The 19,757-nt window shown below is 36.2% G+C and overlaps 1 protein-coding gene across 8 annotated transcripts in view; it reads left to right on the top strand.

Annotated features, from left to right (window-relative positions):
• Positions 1-19,757, top strand: part of CDC42BPA (CDC42 binding protein kinase alpha) — a 426,736-nt gene that overhangs the window by 251,000 nt on the left and 155,979 nt on the right. For all 8 annotated transcript variants that reach the window (XM_036754912.1, XM_036754907.1, XM_036754911.1 and 5 more), the window contains exon 8: positions 1,711-1,959. In XM_036754912.1, coding sequence (XP_036610807.1) covers positions 1,711-1,959 — 249 coding nt within the window. The remainder of the gene's footprint in view (positions 1-1,710; positions 1,960-19,757) is intronic.

Here is a 19,757-nt window from a genome sequence, read left to right as displayed (position 1 = left end):
AATTAACCTGAAAAGATGAGTGATGGCCATAGTATGAAGAGTTTTAAATGCCAGAGTATTTTGTATTTTGTCCTAGAGACATATAAGAACCATCAAAGATTTATAGGGTATGTGGTCTGACCTGTCTCTTAATATTAGTTTGATAATAACTCAAAAGGGTCTGACCTATCCATCCCCACTGGAAAAACCCATTGGATGAAGAATGTCTGTTGTCTAGACCAGTGGTATCAAATTCAAATTCAAATAGAAATTTATCCCTACTAGCCTGCAGGCCCCACATTGACTAAGAAAACCACAAATTAACATTGTGTTGCATTATATAATTATTTTCTTAAAGCATTTCCCAATTATGTTTCAATCTGTTTCACTCAGGAGTTTTTCAGGCCTGGAGTTTGACACCTCTAGTCTAGGCTATGTCATAAGTTTAGGTGTACAATCTAGAATTCTTTGTGTGCCTGTATATAAATGCATGTATGTGTTATACATACGTGTTATACATGTGTAGACAACACACTAAGCATTCCTTCTATGTGTACATACATGTCTGCATGTATGTATATGCATGTGAATATACATATACACGTGGTACCTGTATGTTGTGTGCGTGCATATGTAAAGATGTATGTGTATATGCACATGTATATGTATCTGACTGCAAATTGGATAAGTTGGGTCAGCCCATAATTAAAAGAGACAGAAGAAGGCAGAGTGAATATCTGTTTGGAAACTGCAAAGCTCTTATGAGGAACCTCAAATTTCTCCTCAAAACAAAAGTTCATCTTATTAATATCAATATTATACTAGAGGTTGTTGTTATAGGAAAAATAAAAATAATGAAATCTAAACAATAGCATCTTTATTGTTAATAGTAATACTTTGGCAGATATGTAGAAGCTAGATTGGAGGAAGGGAGACTAGAAACAAGGAAGCCAGTTAGGAGCAAGTACAGTTACACAAGTGAGAGACGGTGAGGGCCTAATAAACTAGGGTAAAGGCCTTTGAATGGGGAAATAGGGGGACATGTGAGATAAATGCAGATAAAGTAGAATCTGTAAGACTTGGCAACTGCTTAATTCTGTCAAGATGAGGAAGAGGGAAGAGTCAGTGTTGTCTTCAAGGTTACAAATCTGGATAAAATTAGAAGCATGGTCAAGAAATAGGGAAGTTTGGAGGAAAGGTGGGGTTAGAATAGAAGATAAAGAGTCAACTTCCTAGGCAATAAAAACATACTACTTCATTTACATATCTTTTATGTATTTATCTTTTGTTATTTTGTCTTATCTTTCTTTAGTAATTATAGTCTCCATGGGGCTCAAGTACCAAGTCTCTCAACTTTGTATTTTCCCAAGTATCTTGCATAATTTTCTATATATGCTAGATGTATAATAACAATAATAATAACTCACATGTAGTACTTTAAAGTTTGCATCATGCTTTCTTAAATTATCTGTGAGGAAGGGACTACTTGAATAAACCAAGGCTCAGAGAAGTTACTTGACATGGTCATGGAACTAGTTAAATATAGGAAGTAGGATTTGAATCCATGTTTTCCTGACTGCAAGTTCAGCACTATTGATTTATTGTTAATATAAATGTTTTCAGCTCTGTAGTTGACATAACTCTATCATTATTGATTATGGTGATTTAATATCTGTTGTATTCTTAATCTGATGTTCGTTTTTGGTTTTCTTATGGTTGTTCAATCTTTAGGAGAGGTTTCAGTTTCCAGTTCAAGTGACAGATGTGTCTGAAAGTGCTAAAGACCTTATTCGAAGGCTCATTTGTAGCAGAGAACATCGACTTGGACAAAATGGCATAGAAGACTTTAAAAACCACCCCTTTTTTGCTGGCATTGACTGGGATAATATTCGTAACTGTGAAGCACCTTATATCCCCGAAGTTAGTAGTCCTACAGATACTTCAAACTTTGATGTTGATGATGATTGTTTAAAGAATTCTGTAAGTATAACATTTAGAAAACTTCTTACCTTTATAATTAAAACCCGTACCTTATATAGTTGAATTATTCATTTTAAAGAATTTGATAGTTTATAGGAATTTCACATGTACTGACTTTTTGTTATTGAAGGCATTTGTTGCATTCATTTTTACATATACATATGGTATCATTGGGAAAAGTGATTTGCTTAAATGTTCCCATTTATAAAAATTAGTTATATTCTGAATTCCCCTTACTTATATTTCTCTTATCACTTGCAGTCTCCATGTCAGCCAGGCTCTTTAACCTCACTGTTGTCTCTGACTCCTCCTTTATATCCAAACAGTGGACAAGTGCTGTCAGTTCTACATCCACTGTTCAATTCAATTTCACAAGCATTTATTTAAATACTCACAAGGTAGTTATTTACCCTTGTATTAGGCATTCATGATGCAAAGACAAAAAATGAAACATACCCTGATTTTAAGGAGCTTAAATTCTGATAAATGGATACAGCATGTACACATATAATTAAATAAAAAGTATATACAAAGTAATTTCAGGTGTGTGAGTATCATTGCGTGATAACTGGGAGGATCAAGAAAGGCCTCATATAGGAGGTGGCACTTGAGTCTTCCAAGGAATTAGGGATTCCAAGATGGGAGGATGGAGAGAGAACATTCCAAGCATGGGAGATAAGAGGTAGAGTACCTACTGCAAGGACTAGAAAATAGGCCAGTTTGACTGGAGCAAACTGAATGAAGAAGAGTATTGTGAAAAAGTCTTGAAATAGGGGAGAACCAAATTGTGAAGGACTTAAAATGCCAAGCAGAGGAAGTTTTGTTGTTGTTGTAAAGGATGGTGTTGTTTTTGTTACTTATTCCTAATGATAGGGTCAGACCTGTAGTTAAAGAATATCATTTTGCTAGCTTTATGGAGGTTTCTTTTAAGAGAGGGGAAGCTAAAAACAGGAAAGCTCATTTAGAATCTATTGAAGTAGTCCAGGTGAGGCATGATAATCACCTTAGCTAGGGCTGTGGCCGTTTGCGTGAAAAGGGACACATGTGAGAGATGTTATGGAAATAGAAGTGACAAAATTTGGTGACTAATAGATATGATGGGTAAGGAGGAGGAAAAATCAGTGATGATTCTGAGGTTGTGGAGCTCTGTGACTGGGAGAGTGAAAATGGAAATGAGAAACTTGACAGAGGAGATGGTTTTTTGGGAAAAAGAGAATGAGTTTTGTTTTGAACAAAATAACAATGTCGAGATTGAGATACTTTATGGGGTATCCACATGGATAGTGGGAGCAGCCAGTTTGTGACTTTGAACTAAATTTCAGGAAAGAAATGAGAGATGGATATATTATTTTGGGAGTCAGCTGTTAGGAGGGTTAGGGCTGGACAGCTTAGTAAATATGGAAAAGAAAAGAGAGCCCAGTACAAAGCCATGTGGGGCACACATGTTTAGCAGGCCCCATTTGGAAGGGATCCAACAAAAGAGACTAAGGATTAGTGAAACAGGAGGAAAACCAGAAGAGGATAGTGTCATGAAAACCTAGAGATTTCTCCCTACCTCAAAGTGATCTCTCTCTCCTCAAATTTCTGGTAGTGCTTTGGTCTTTTCTTTTTCATTTATCATACTGTGTTTTGCATTATAGTTATTGTAGAAGTAGCATGTCTTCTCTTTATCTGCCACTACATAGTAAGTTCATTATATTGAAGCATTATATCTTAGTTCATCTTTGTATGAAATCAGAAAACAATTTGGCCTAGCTGTCTACACAGGAAAAAACAAATGAAGAATGCCTATTCCACAAATTATTACATGCAGTTGAATGGACAGCCTATAGACCTTGTCCATCAATATAAATGGACAATATTCTGGGCCCAGAAATGAACAAGAGGATGAAAATGGACTGGGTTACTTTCGGTAAATTACAGAACTCCTTTAATGAACCAATCTTTCCCCAGAAACAGAGACCATCTTTTTAACATTAATATTCTACCAGTGTTCTATAGCTATAAAACATGGAGTTGTAACTTTTGATTAATTTTGAAGAAAACAAAAGTAAAAGATGTTAAAAGGGAAATGTATGATAGGAAAAGAAGACTGTCTGGTCATAATATGACCAGATGAGGATAAAAGATGGTAGCTTGACAGTACAGATACTCTGCTGGTAACCTTATGAAATCAAGGGAAGAGGGGAATAACCTTTGCCTTGTTGGGTAGACCCCATGTGGCTGACTTAAGGGAGGACATGGATGATAATGGCACAGAATGAAATGGCATTGATTAATGGCATATGACACAGTTCAAATATCCAAATGTACTTGAGTGGTAACCTGAAATAGAGGATGTTCAAGCATTCTTGATGAAAACACCAGAGCTGAATAGAAAATTTGACTTTTAAATACAAGACTCAAGAGAAGCAAAGAAAGGTAAACAGGAAAGGGAAATCATAAGGAACTTAATAAGGTTAAAATGTTTATATTCCTACATGGGGAGATAATAGTTCTAATTCACTTTTTCATTATTAGGAAAGTTAGAGGGAGTGTATATATAGACATGGGGCACAAGTGTGAGTTGAATATGAAGGGATGAAATCTAAAAAAGTAAAATTAAGAGGTGAGAGAGGAGTGTATTGGGAGAAAGGGAAAAGGAGAGGTAGAATGGGGTAAATTATTTCACATAAAAGAGGCAAGAAAGAGCTTTTACAGTGGAGGTGAAGACAGTGGGGGGAGTTGAGAGGGAGGGAGTGAACCTTACTCTCATCAGAATTGGCTCAAAGAAGAATAACATACATACTCTATAAATGAATATAAAAAAATCTATCTTACCCTACAGGAAGGTAGGAAGGGAAAGGGATAAGAGAAGGTATGTGAGAGGCAGAGGATGGGGGTGGTGGTGAAGTGTGATAGAAGGGAGGGCAGATTAGAGGGCAGTCAGAAGCAAAATACTTTTGAGGAGGGACAGGGTGAAAGGAGAGAGAGAATAGAATAAATGAGGGGGTGGGGAGAAGATGGAAGGAAATACAGTTAGCAATAATAACTGTGAAATAACATACATCAAGTTTCTCTGGTAAAGGCTTCATTTCTCAAACATAACAGAGAACTGAGTCAAATTTATAAAAGTAAGAGCCATTCCCCACTTGAAAAACGATCAAAAAATGTGAACAGTTTTCAGATGAAGTAATGAAAGCTCCCTATAGCCATATGAAGAAATACTCTAAATCACTATTGATTGAAGAAATCCAAATTAAAATAATTCTGAGGTACTGCGTCATATCTATTAGATTGGCTAATAGGACAAAAAAGGAAAATGACAAATGTTGGAGGAGATGCATGAAAAATGAGGCATTTATTGTTGGTGGAGTTTTGAACTGATCCAACCCTTCTGGAGAACAATTTGGAACTATGCCCAAAAAGTACTACTCCTAGGTCTCTATCTCAGAAAAGATAAAAAACAAAAAGGAAATGCATCTATATGTACAAAAATGTTTATAGCAACTCTTCTGGTGGCAAATATTGGAAACTGAGGGCATGCCCATCAATTGGGAAATGGCTAAACAAACTGTGGTCTGTGATTATGATGGAATACTGTGGTGACAAAAGAAATGATGAGCAGGATGCTCTCAGAAAAACCTGGAAAGATTTGCATGAGCTAATGCAAAGTGAAATGTACTGTGTACAAAGTACAGCAATATTGTGAGATGATCAGCTATGAATGACTTAGCTGTTCTCAGCAATACAGTGATCCAAGATAACTCAGAAGGATTTTTGATGAATAATGCTATGCATCCCTAGAACTGATGGTGTCTGAATACAGAATGAAGCATACATTTTTTTTGGTTTCTTTATTTTTTTTGGTCTGTTTTCTTTCACAACACGACAAATATGGAAATCTTTTGCATGACTACACATGTTGTAACCTATACTGAATAGCTTGCTTTCTTAGGGGGAATAGGGAGGGAGGAAGGGAGAGAATTTAGAACTCAAAGTTTTAAAAATGAATGATGAAAATAGTTTTTACATATAACTGGGGAAAAATAAAATATCAAATAAAAATTTTTTAAAATTACTGTTTTTAGTGAACAGCATTATGGTTAAAAGCATTTAATTTAAAAATATGCTTTACTATTATGTTTAATTTAATTACTCTCAGTTAAAATTATTGTGACACTTCAGTTGCTTTCGCAGTATAGAGAATGTCAAATTAGGAAGAGAATTGAGTCTTTTAGTCATTCTTTATTAAACTACATCTATGTGACTGTCACTGTGCTAAATGCTAGTGATACAAAGAAAGAAAAAAAGACAGTTTCTGCTTTCAAGAAGTCTAGTTGGGGAAACAACATGCAACTATGTACAGACAAGTTTTATACTAAATAAGTTGGAAATTATCAATAGAAGGAAGGCACTAGAATTCAGGGGGATCTCATCCAACCTGTAAGTTAAAAAGAAAAATGCATTTCTTCTGAAATTTGCCCATCAAATAAATGATTCTTTGCTTGCAGACCTCTAAAGAAAGGAACTCACTACTTCTGATCTAGCCTATTCCGTTTTCAGATCACTATAATAATTATTTGGGACGTTCTCTTTACATCAACTCTAAATTGCCTCTCCAGTTTCCATCCATCCATTCATCTTATTACTTCTGTCTTTGGGAGCCAAGAATAAAAAGTATAATTCCTCTTCCATATGACCATTTCCCTAATTTTTTACGTGTCTTTCCCCTCTATTCCCCTCCTGCCAAGTGTCATATTTAGACAGTAAACATTAAGTGTGTATTATATACCTTTTACTGTGCTGAACACTGAGGCTGCAAAGAAAGGTAAAAGACACTCCCTGCTCTCAGGGAGCTCACAGTCTAGTGAAGGAGACAATATGCAAACTACTTACAAACAAGTTATATACATAGTGGTATCAAACTCAAAATGAGAGCTGCTAATCCATACCTACGGATTCCTATGGCTGCATATTGATTTAGTTTTAAAATGTAATATTTTATGTTTTATTTTTAAATATTTCCAATTAAAATTTTTAAAATGGATTTTTGATGAATGATTTCTGTTTCTTATATCACCGTTGTATCCCATATATCTCTCACCTTTAGCCCTTCCCTAAGGCCCCTCCCATGTAACAAACAGTAGGGGAGAAATTAAGGGGAGAAAGTAAGAGGGGAAAAATTACCATAAGTGGTCAAGACATTGAGCAAGTCATAAGACATTTGCAATGTGTAACACATTGGTGTCACTATCTAGGTAGATCTGCCACCTCCACCCTCTTGGTAGTTGGGGAGTATCTTCTGATGCCTCTTCATTCAAGTCTCATTTGATTCTTTTAATTTTGTTACATTTACTTTTGATTTACTGTTGTCTCATTGTGCTTTCCATTTACATTGTGATTGCGTATATTGTTTTCTTGGCTCTGCTCACTTCATTCCACGCCATTTCATGTAGATCTTTCCATTCTAAGCATAAATCATTTTTACAGTGCCATAATGTTCCATTATGTTCATCTACCATGATTTGCTTAGCCAGTTCTCAATTGATGGGCATCTACTTTATTTCCAATTCTTAGCTATCACCAAAAGTGCTGATATAAATATTTTGCTGAAATATATGGGGACTTTTTTCTTATTGATAGTACCCTTTGAGTATAAAACCAGTAATGGTTTCAGAGTATATGTATGTTTCAGTCACTTTATTTGCAATAATTCCTAATTCCTTTCCAAAATGGATGTACTATTTTATAGATATACCAACAATGTATTAGTGTACCTATTTTCTCACAATGACTTTTTTGTCATTTTTGTGAATTTGCAGGAAATTATTTTGATATGAATTTCTCTTATTATTGTGATTTGGAGCATTTTTCATGTGGTTATGAATACTTTACAATTTTTTTAAGAACTGTGTATTCATATCTCTTGGAGAATGACTATTAATCTAATTTATATTTATTGATTACATATCTGAGACACCAAACCTTTATCAGAGAAATTTGATATGAAGTTTTTGTTTTGCTTCCCTCTCATTTGACTGCTTTCTTTCTTAAGCTAGACACGTTAATATTGCCTCTGCAGAGAGGATTTTCAGCTTTAAGTAATCAAATATTCTATCTTTTGTAACTACTTCTATCTCTTGTTTGGTTTAGAATACATCTCTTATCCATGGCACTGAGAAGCACATAATGTGTTTTTCTTCTAATTTTTTTATAGTATTGAGCTTTAATTTTAAGTTTGCATCCATTTAAGAACGTATTGTGGAGTGCGGTTGGTCTAAGCCCATCTTGTGCTGGATTGCTTTCCAGTTTTCCCAGTAGTTTTTAACAAATGGGGAGTTTTCCCCTAGTTAATATTTGTTTCCTCTTTATCAGACATTGTGGTTGTTTCTCAGTCTGCCTTGTCTAGTCCATTCCATTGATCTATTGCTTTACTTTTTTTAAAACACCAGATGGTTTTGATGACTTCTGCTTTACAATATGGCTTGAGGTCTGGAAGTGCTATTTCCCCTTTGCTCTTACTTCTTTTCATCATTTCTCTTGATATTCTAGATTGTTTGTTTTTCCATATGAATTTTATTAGTTATCAAGCTCTGTGAAGTATTCTTTTGGCAATTTGATTGCTGTTGTGTTTATTATGTTTGTCCTTTGTTTTCGAAGAGGACCATGACGTTAAGGAGATGATGACGTGAATTGTAGTTGACTTTGATTTGAGTGAGGGAGGGCTGTGCGAGGTCACCAGCCTCGCTTTCTCCTCCAGAGCCATCTGGGTCCAGTGGCCTGATATTCATCAGGATGACTGGAGATGGCCCAGGATGCATTGGGATTCCCTGGCCCTTTTAGGATAAGGTCTTTTCAGGTTCTCACTTTGAGTGAGGTAATGCCCATTCTGTGAATAGGCCTCTTTAAGAAGTTAATCAAGGGATGGCCCCTTTAATCAAAACTCAAAAAAAAAATCAAACTGGAAGGGGAAGACCTTCAGGGTTCCTGGCCAAAATAGAAACAGTTGCTATTTAGGATTTACATTCACTGTCTGCTAGGAAGGCAGGGACCTATTGTGCTATCTATGAGCTCCTGAGTGAAGTTGGTTTAAGGCTTGGTTTTTGAAAAAGAAATCTAGCCAGTAAACTCGGAAATTAAGGAGGCAGCCTTCAGCCATCAAAATGTACCTTCCTTTGGGCAGAGGAGGGAGAGAGAGGGGGAGAGAGGGAGAGGCTATATATAGTTGTGTCTGTCCTTCGTTTTCAAAGAGGACCATGACATCAGGGAAATGATGAATTACATAAAATACAAACAGAGGAAATACAGAGAAGAGAAATAAAGACCAATAAATAGGGCTCTACTGCCTGAATCAAAGCAAAACTGCCATAAATACTTTATATTCACTACTGGATTGAGAGAGCCTTTACCTCTGAGCACTTGGGAAGCCCTGAGCCTGTGAGTACTCAGTCTTGACCAGGGAATCACAAGATCCTTCTTGTAAGTGAGGTGCCACCCCCCAGCAATTTGATTAGTGTGGCATTAAAAGTGTAAATTAATTTTGGTAGTGTTGTCATTTTTATTATATTAGCATGACCTGCCTATCCATGTGCACTGAATATTCTTCCACCTACTTAGGTTCTTCTTTAATTCTTTGAGTCTGTTGTGATTTAATCCATACAAGTCTTTTTTGTGCTTTTTGGAGGTTGATCCCCAGATATTTAATGCATTTTGTAGTAATTTGGAATGGGATTTCATTTTCTTTTATTGCTTTCTCGGATTTTTAATCATTATTATATAGAAATGCAGTTGATTTTTGAGGATTTATTTTGTAGCCTGCAAATTGGCTGAAGCTTTGCATTTTCTCAGTATCTTTCCTTATCCCTGGTGTTTTCTGAGGAAACTATCATGTCATTTGAAAATGGGGATAGTTTTATCTCCTCTTTATCTTTGTTAATTCCTTTCTCTTATTACTATTGCTAATATTTCTAGTGCTATATCAAATAATAGTGGAGAGAGTGGACATCTTTGCTTTCCTCTTTTATTTATAGGAAAAGGCTCTAGTGTGTTCCCATTGCATATGTTTCCTTTTGGTCCCTCTAGGCCAGGGGTGGAGAACCTGGGAGGCTACCTGTAGCCTTCTAGGTCCTCAAGTGCAGCCTTTTGACTGAATCCAAACTTCACAGAACAAATTCCCTTAATCAAAGGATTTGTTCTGTAAAACTTGGACTCAGGCAAAAGGCCACACCCAAGGACCTAGAAAGCCATATGTGACCTGCAGGCCACAGATTCCCCACCCCTGCTCTAGGCCTATACTTTGTAGGGTTTTTAGCACAAAATGGAAAGTCCAGGAGATATCTTAAACTCTTAGTGGCTAAAAAAGAACTCAGTTATCTTTCCCCCTAAGCCTTCCTTTTTACTATAGAGGGCAGCAGCATCTTCCCAGCCCCTCAGGCTCACAACTTAAGTGGCATACTTGACTCTTCATTTTCTCGAAGCCTTCCTTCTCTGCCATATTCAATCTGTTCCCAAGGCTTATTGATTTAACCTCTGCAACATCTCTTAAATATTCCCCCTTCTCTTCTATAACACTGCCACCCCTCTACGAAGGCCGTCATCATCTATTGCAATATCCTGCAGGTAGCTCTGCCTACTTGAAGTCTCTGCCCACTCCAGTCTGTCTTCCATACAGCTATCAAAGGATTTTCCTAAAGTATAGTACATACTATCAATGTATAGGTCTTTTTTTTTGTTACCACTCTACTCAGTAAATTCCAAATGACTCCCTGTCACCTCTGGAATCAAATAGAAAATTCCATGGTGTTCAAAGCCTTTCTTAATCTAGCCCACATTCTTCCTCCTACCTTTCTGGTTTTCTCCTACCTTATTCCCTGCCACATATTTTTCAGTCTTATCACACTAGCCTCCTTGCTATTGCACAAGCAAGATGCTCCATCTCTCACTGCCAGGAATTTTTCTGACTGTTCCCCATGCCTGGAATTCTTTCCTTCCTCTTGTCTGCCTGGCTTCCCTAGCTTCCTTCAAGTCCCAACTAAAAGCACATCTTTTTTTCACAATTTCCCTTAATTCTAGTGCCTTCCCTCTTTTAATTACTTCTAGTTTATTTCTTATGTAACTTGTTTATACATATTTGTTTGCTTGTTTTCCCCAATAAATTTGAGGGTAGGGACTGTGTTTTGCCTTTTTCTGTATCCCCAGTGCTTAACACAGTACCTGGCACAAATAGTAGGTGCTAAATAAATGTTTATTAACTGACTGATTCTCTCATTCCTATCCCCTCATTCTCTTTCTTTTTCTTAATATTTTATTTTGTTAATTTACATGTCAAAATGATTTTTAACATTTTTTTTATATTTTGAGTCCCACATTTTCTCTCTCCCTTCCTTCCCTCCTCGAGAAGGCAAGCAATTTGGTATAGATTGTACATGTGCCGTCATGTAAAATGTATTTCTGTATTACTCATGTTGTGAAACAAAACACGAAAAAAATAAAGATAGTAAAAAGTATGCTTTCATCTGCATTCAAGCTCCATCAGTTCTTTCTCTGGAGGTGGACAGTCTTTTGGGAATCATAAGTCTTTTGGGAATTATCTTGGATCTTTGTATTACTTGAGAATAGCTGAGTCATTTTGTCTATCGTTTTGCAATATTTGCTGTTAGTGTAACAATGTTCTCCTGGTTCTGCTCACTTCACTTTTCATCAGTCCATGTAAGTTAGGTTTTTCTGAAAGCATCCTGCTCATCATTTCTAATAGTACAGAACTATTTCATTGCAATCATATACCGCAACTTGTTCAGCCATTCCTCAATTGATGGGCATCCCCTCAATTTCCAGCTCTTTGCCACTACAAAAAGAGCTGCTATAAATATTTTTATACATATAGGTCCTTTTCCTTGTTGTTTTTTTCTTCTCTTTGAGATACAAATATAGTAGTGGTATTGCTGGGTCAGAGCATATACACAGTTCTGTAGTCTGTTGGGCCTAGTTCCAAATTGCTCTTCGGAAGGGTTAGATCTATTCACAACTCCACCAACAGTGCATTAGTATCTCTATTTTCATACATTCCCTCCAGCATTTGTCATTTTCCTTTTCTGTCATATTAGCTGATCTGATAGGTGGGAAGTGGCAACTAAGAATTGTTTTAATTTGCATTTTTCTAATCAATAGTGATTTAGAGCTTTTTTTTTTAATGTGACCATACATAGCTTTGATGTTCACCTGAAAACTGCTTGAGAAATCCTTTGACCATTTATCAGTGGGGGAATGACTCATATTTTTATAATTTTGACTCTGTTCTCTATAATATTTGTGAGATGAGGCTGTTATCAGATAAACTTGCTGTAAAAATAATGTTTTCCCCATTTTTGGCTTTCCTTCTAATGTTGGCTACATTGGTTTTGTTTTGTGCAAAACCTTTTTAATGTAATCAGAATTATCCGTTTTATATCTCATTTGGTCATAAATTCTTTCATTATCTATAGTTCTGACAGGTAAACTATTACATGCTCCCCAAATTTGCTTATGGTATCACCCTTTAGGTCCAAATCATGTACCCATTTTGACCTTATCTTGGTAGGTGGTGTGAGATGTTGATCTATACCTACTTTCTGCCAAACTGTTTTCCATTTTTCCTGGTGTTTTTTGTCTGGTACTGAGTTTTTGTCCCAGAAGCTTGGGTCTTTTCTTTATCAAACAGTAGTTTACTGTTGTTGTTTACTACTGTGTATTGTCTACCCAATCTATTCCCCTGATCCGCTTGTCCATCTGTTTTGTAGCCAGTACCAGATTGTTTTGTTTTGATGATTACTGCTTTGTAATACAGTTTGAGATCAGGGACAGCTATGCTACCTTCAGTGGTGGGATTCAAATAAATTAACAACTGGTTCTCAACCTTAATGACCATTTTTGGGGGGTTGGGGTTGGGAATCAGTCACTTAATAAGCATTTATTAAGTACTGGACCACCTCAAACCAAATCATGCGTAAGTCACTAACCATGTGACCCTGGGAAAATCACTTAGTCTCAGTTTCCTTGTTTATAAAATTAGATTTTTTCTAAATCTATGATTCATAGGATCTGGCAGTTTTTTCTTTTTATTCATTTCCTCATGATGCAGACTTTGCCTTGTGCATGCAGAATGTTTCTTCATAATGGAGTAATGCAGCTGGTTTACCCAGTCTATGACCTGTAAGCTTGGATACATCAACGTAATCGATCTTAGAGAGCAAAGATTTTACTTGTTCAGGATCCTCTGTTTAATGTGGTGATTCCTGAAAATTAAAAATCATTACATTTTTTGCTCTAAGACATCTGTCTTCAAACTTTCAGGAGAACTTTTTGTCTACTTGTTGTCATATCATAAACATTTATAAACAAAACACTGTGCTTATACTATTGATAAACATCAGTTAGAACATTCATTTTCTTCATTGTATCGATACTAAATGAAAATTTCTAGGCTGAATTAATGGCGGGGGTTATGCAGATTAAGTATGATTGAATAATGTGTGTGACAAACCTGTTTTTCATGGGAAAGTTGTGAACATTCTTCCCATGTAGTTAGAATATATTTTTGAGGGGGGCAGAGCCAAGATGGCGGCTGAAAAGCAGGGACTAGCGGGAGCTCCCCACCAAGTCCCCTCCAAAAACCTATAAAAAATGGCTCTGAACCAATTCTAGAACTGCGGAACCCACAAAAGAGCAGAGGAAAGCAGGGCTCCAGCCCAGGACAGCCTGGATGGTCTCTGGGTGAGGTCTATCCTGCACGGAGCTGGGAGCAGAATGGAATGGAGCAGAGCCCAGCGTGAGTGGCGTGGACCAACCAGACCAGGAGCCGGGTGGAGCATGCCCTAGCGCCCTGAATCAGTGAGCTGCAGCAGTTACCAGACTTCTCAACCTATAAACACCAAAGACAACAGAGAAGGTTAGTGGGAAAAGCTGCAGGAGTGGAAGGAGTTTGCAGTTCGGCTACCGCCCTGGGGGCAGCGGAGGTGGGGCAGCTACAGAACTAAAGCTGCAGTTGCTTCCAGCCCCAGTCCCACCTGGTGAGAGGAATTAAGTGGAGGATCAGAGCAGGAGTGCACAGCCTGCTGAAGATCTAAGCCCAGTCCGGGTTGGGGGTTCTTGGGGAAGGAGGAGTGCTGGTGTGGCAGAGCTGACGCATCTCCCAAGGCATGGAACATAGTTCTCTTAACTCTACAAGCAGTCATACCCTGCTGAAAAACTCAAGAGTCAAGTTAGTTGGCTGGGAATATGGCCAGGCAGCAAAAACGCACCCAGATTCAGTCTCAGACTCTGGAATCCTTCTTTGGTGACAAAGAAGACTAAAACATACACCTAGAAGAAGTCAACAAAGTCATAGAGCCTACAACAAAAGCCTCCAAGAAAAACGTGAACTGGTCTCAGGCCATGGAAGAGCTCAAAAAGGATTTGGAAAAGCAAGTTAGAGGAGTAGAGGAAAAATTGGGAAGATAAATGAGAAGGATGCGAGAAAACCATGAAAAACAAGTCAATGACTTGCTAAAGGAGACCCAAAAAATGCTGAAAAATACACTGAAGAAAAAAACACCTTAAAAAATAGACTAACTCAAATGGCAAAAGAGCTCCAAAAAGCCAATGAGGAGAAGAATGCCTCCTTGAAAGGCAGAATTAGGCAAATGGAAAGGAGGTCCGAAAGACCACTGAAGAAAATACTACCTTAAAAATTAGATTAGAGCAAGTGGAAGCTAGTGACTTGATGAGAAATCAGGATATTATAAAACAGAACCAAAGGAATGAAAAATGGAAGACAATGTGAAATATCTCTTTGGAAAAACCACTGCCCTGGAAAATAGATCCAGGAGAGATAATTTAAAAATTATTGGACTCCCTGAAAGCCATGATCAAAAAAAGAGCCTAGATATCATCTTTCAAGAAATTATCAAGGAGAACTGCCCTGATATTCTAAAGCCACAGGGCAAAATAGAAATTGAAAGAATCCATCGATCACCTGCTCAAATAGATCCCAAAAAGAAATCTCCTAGGAATATTGTCGCCAAATTCCAGAGCTCCCAGATCAAGGAGAAAATACTGCAAGCGGCCAGAAAGAAACAATTTGAGTATTGTGGAAACATAATCATAATAATCCAAGATCTAGCAGCTTCTACATTAAGAGATTGAAGGGCTTAGAATACGATATTCTGGAGGTCAATGGAGCTAGGATTAAAACCAAGAATCACCTACCCAGCAAAACTGAGTATCGTGTATCAAGGCGAAATATGGCTTTTTAATAAAATAGAGGACTTTCAAGCTTTCTCAGTGAAAAGACCAGAGCTGAATAGAAAATTTGACTTTCAAACACAAGAATCAAGAGAAGCATGAAAAGGTAATCAAGAAAAAGAAATTGCAAGGGACTTACTAAAGTTGAACTGTTTTGTTTACATTCATACAGGAAAGATGATGTGTATGATTCATGAGACCACAATATTAGGGTAGCCGAAGGGAATATTCATATATATATATATATGTGTGTGTGTGTGTATATATATGTATATGTGAGTGTGTATGTATGTATATGTGTGTGTGTATATGTGTATATATATATGTGTATATATATATATATGTATATATATGGAGAGAGAGAGTGCACAGGGTGAGGTGAAGGGAAGATATCTAAAAGAAATAAAATAAAATTAAGGGATGAGAGAGGAATATATTGAGAGATGGAGATAGGGAGAGATAGAATGGGGTAAATTATCTTGCATAAAAGTGGCAAGAAAAAGTAGTTCTGTAGGAAAGGAAGAGAAGTCAGGTGAGGGGGAATGAGTGAATCTTGCTCTCATCAGATTTGACCTGAGGAGGGAATACCATACATACTCAGTTGGGTAACTTACCCCACAGGATAAAAGGAGGAAAAGAAGATAAAAAAGGGGGGATGATAGAAGGGAGGGCAGATGGGGGTGGAGGTAATCAAAAACAAACACTTTCAAAAGGGGACAGGATCAAGGGAGAAAATTCAATAAAGGGGGATAGGTTAGGAAGGAGCAAAATATAGTTAGTCTTTCACAACATGAGTATTGTGGAAGGGTTATACATAATGATATGCATGTGGCCTATGTTGAATTGCTTGACTCCTTAGGGAGGGTGGGTGGGAAGGGAAGAGGGGAGAGAATTTGAAACTCAAAGTTTTAAAAACAGATGTTCAAAAACAAACAAAAAAAAAGTTTTTGCATGCAACTAGAAAATAAGATACACAGGCAATGGGGCGTAGAAATTTATCTTGCCCTACAAGAAAGGAAGGGAAAAGGGGATGGGAGGGGAGTGGGGTGACAGAAGGGAGGGCTGACTGGGGAACAGGGCAACCAGAATATATGCCATCTTGGAGTGGGTGGGAGGGTAGAAATGGGGAGAAAATTTGTAATTCAAACTCTTGTGAAAATTAGTGCTGAAAACTAAATATATTAAATAAAAAGTTAAAAAAAAGAATATATTTTTGAGCAGAGCATATTTCTGAGCAACAGTATGTAGTCCTGGTTTTGAGTTTATACTTCATATCAGAGTAATAATTAGTCATTACAGTTAATATCACTGTTAAAATAAAAGTCAAAATAAAGATAAAAATATACTTACAAGTGAAAAGTTATACTTCCTCCTTTCTTGTAATGTTTTGAGCAGTTATACACATAAGAGCCATGACAAATGATACTCCAACTTCTTCAGGCAAATAGTCACCTCACTCTAAACGTCACGATAATTGCTTATGTTTAAAAAAAAAGGACACATGCTTTATAGTTCTTTCTGTGCAATAGAACCCAAATTTCTCAATCCTACTGCAGTTTAAAAAAAAATAAAAAGCAAAAACACTGAAACTCACAGTAAGCAAACATATCCTTATGGTCCATAACCCTAACCCTAATGTGCCATTTTAACAACCAGTTTGCCAAATTCAACATATAAAATTAGATATCGGTTCTGTTGAACCAGTGCAAACTGGTTTAATCCCACCACATAAAGTTTGAGCTGAAATTCCCTATAGATGCCCTGCACGTTCAAGGCATTGTTAACCCAAACTGCCCATTCTTCTCTTTTGCTATGTGATTGGCCCATTCCTTTACTTTGTTTTCATTAATTACCTTGATATTGTTGATCTTTTGTTCTTCCAGATGAGTTATTATCTCATCCTAACCATGAGCAATTAATATATTTTTCCAATTTAGATCTGACTTTATTTGTGGGAAGTGTTTTTATAAATTGTGTTTATATGTTTATATTTATGCCCCTATGTTTAACTATGCCCCTATGATTTCTGGGTTTGTCTTGGCAGGTAGACTCTCCAACTATACTGTTTATAGTTATTTTAAATGGAATTTCTCTTTCTATCTCGTTGCTGGATTTTGTTGGTAATATAAAGATATATTGATGATTTATGCAGATTTATTTTATATCCTGCTACTTTGCTAAAGTTGTTAATTATTTCGACTAGGTTTTCAGTTGATTCTCTAGGATTCTTTAACTATGCCATCATATCATCTCTCATTCTCTTTCATGACCTCAATTGTCTTCTATACATAAATATGTCTCAAATCTATATTTTCAGCTCTAGTCTCTTTTCTGAACTTTATTACCTCAGAGGACAATTGCCTAATTAACTTTACCAGCTGGATGTACCATCAGTATTACATATTCTTTGTGTCCAAAAAGGAAGTCATGATCTCTGTTCCTAGAACCCCATCCTTCTATTTTTCATTTCACTTTATGATAACATTGCTCTTTCAATTTCTTAGGTTTGCATGATTAAAGCCATCCTTCACCCTGCTATCTCCCTTATCCTTCAGCATATTCAGTTAATTGTCTAATCTTTTTAATTCTTCCTTTAAAATATCTCTCGTATCTTTCTTTTACACTTAAATTACTCTTCAGTGCTTTGATCAGAGCTCTTAAATCTTTCAGAGTTGTTTATCTTTACAGTTCTATTGCCATTTCATAAAATGTTCCCCTGGTTCTGCTCACTTCTCTCTTCATCAATTCGTATTTTTCAAGATTCTCTGAAATAATCTCTTAATTTCTTATGGGACACTAATTTGCCATTAGGTTCATATATTGACATTTTTCACCTCTTCTCCAATTAATGGGCATATATAAAATTGTTTAATAGTCTGTGTAAAATGTGATTAATATAAAATGTCATTTGAAAACAGAAGCATATTGAAGAACTCATTAACTATAATCAATGTTCTATTTATACTCAATTTCTGTACTTCCTCCATAACAGCAATGAACATTTTTTGCCAGCATAAATACCATTTTATGCCTTACTGGTCATTGATTATTAGTGGCTTATCAAATTTATCAATGTTGTTGCTTCTGCCAAGGAATTTTATACTCTCTTACCATAAGTATAAGAGATAATCTTTTTATAGAAGCACTTTTAAGGCTGCATTTTGCTCTGTCAAATGAAATACCTTCTTATGGATCAACAATACAGGATATTCTGAAAGTCAGTGCAGTTTTAAACTCTGAAAGCAAGTTGAATAGCTTAAAACTACACTGAAGTGTTTGGGATACCTTGAACAATTGCCATGTTGGTAAATAGAATTTTTGGGGGCAGGGGGTCTATTAGGATAGTTAATTTTACTTTTATATCTGACGCTTGCCACATCTAACACTTTCAGCTTTCTTTTTGAAGAAAATCTTCATGATAAATAGCCCCAAGGCTATTTATGATTCATGACATTTTGACCTCTTTTATTTCTTAATCCTAAACCATATTTTCCAACCTTTTTCACTGTCCTATTCATGTCCTATTTTTGTCTGGAAGATTCAAATTATATGTTAATTCAATTTAATGAATCTTCTTGAGTTCTTATGGAATTTGTCTACCTCCCCACCCTCTGTATCAGATTTTGGTTGCCTAAGCTGCAGTCATTTTCATGGTGCAAGGTCAGATGACCAAGTTTCCCATTATGTTTCTTATTGTCTTTGTTACAGGATGAAGACAGCTAATTTGATTCTTTTATTTTGCGGTCTATGGGGTACCTATGAACCTTCCTTCTTCTTAGCTGCAATTTCTTTTATCTCCTTGCTTCATTTAAAGCAGAAGTAAATAAAGTTCAGTATAACTTGCTATCTCAGAAGTTTCTTAACTTGTCATTGAACAGGGATTTCATATTTGAAGTACTCTCATGCTTCTAGACAGACTAAAAAAACCTATGTTATTAATAACATCCTCTGCCTCCTTTGCTTTTCCTTCCAAAAGTTTTGTTGTTGCTTAATTTTTTGTATAAGTCATTTCCATATATTGACCCCTTCTCTTATTGAATTATCCCTTATAACAAAAAAAGTTTAGCAAAACCAACCAATAAACAGCCATGTCTGTCATCTTATACAAAAAGAAGGGAAATATATTGAAACCTGTTAAGTGTCATATTTTTTTCAATCTGTTTTCTCTCACAGAATTTCACTTTCAGTTTCATTCTGTTCTTTGGGTTAATTTTTTTTAAAAAAAAATGTGTTAAGGCAGTATTTCATTCAATCGGGGGAAGCAATAGAATGTCACAAAAAAGTCTGTCTGAATCTGGAAAGTGACACTGATTTTTATTTATGGCATAAACCAAAGGGGGGGAAAGAGAGAGAGAGAATCTACAATGAATATATGCTGTCATTAGGAATGTATCATTTGTTTTTAGTACTTTACAAAAGATTTCGAATCCATTATATAACACTAAGTACTAAAAATTCTTCATATTTTTCCAGTGGAGGAAGAAGATAGGTTAATTGAATGGGTTATAGAATTATCTGCAGTTGTTGTTGTTTGTTATAATAGATTGATGCCTTGACTT

The sequence above is a fragment of the Trichosurus vulpecula genome, chromosome 4, assembly GCF_011100635.1.
Source record: "Trichosurus vulpecula isolate mTriVul1 chromosome 4, mTriVul1.pri, whole genome shotgun sequence".
Lineage (NCBI taxonomy): Eukaryota > Metazoa > Chordata > Mammalia > Diprotodontia > Phalangeridae > Trichosurus > Trichosurus vulpecula.
Note: the sequence above shows the minus strand (reverse complement) of the source record. Positions and strands in the feature narration are given on the sequence as shown.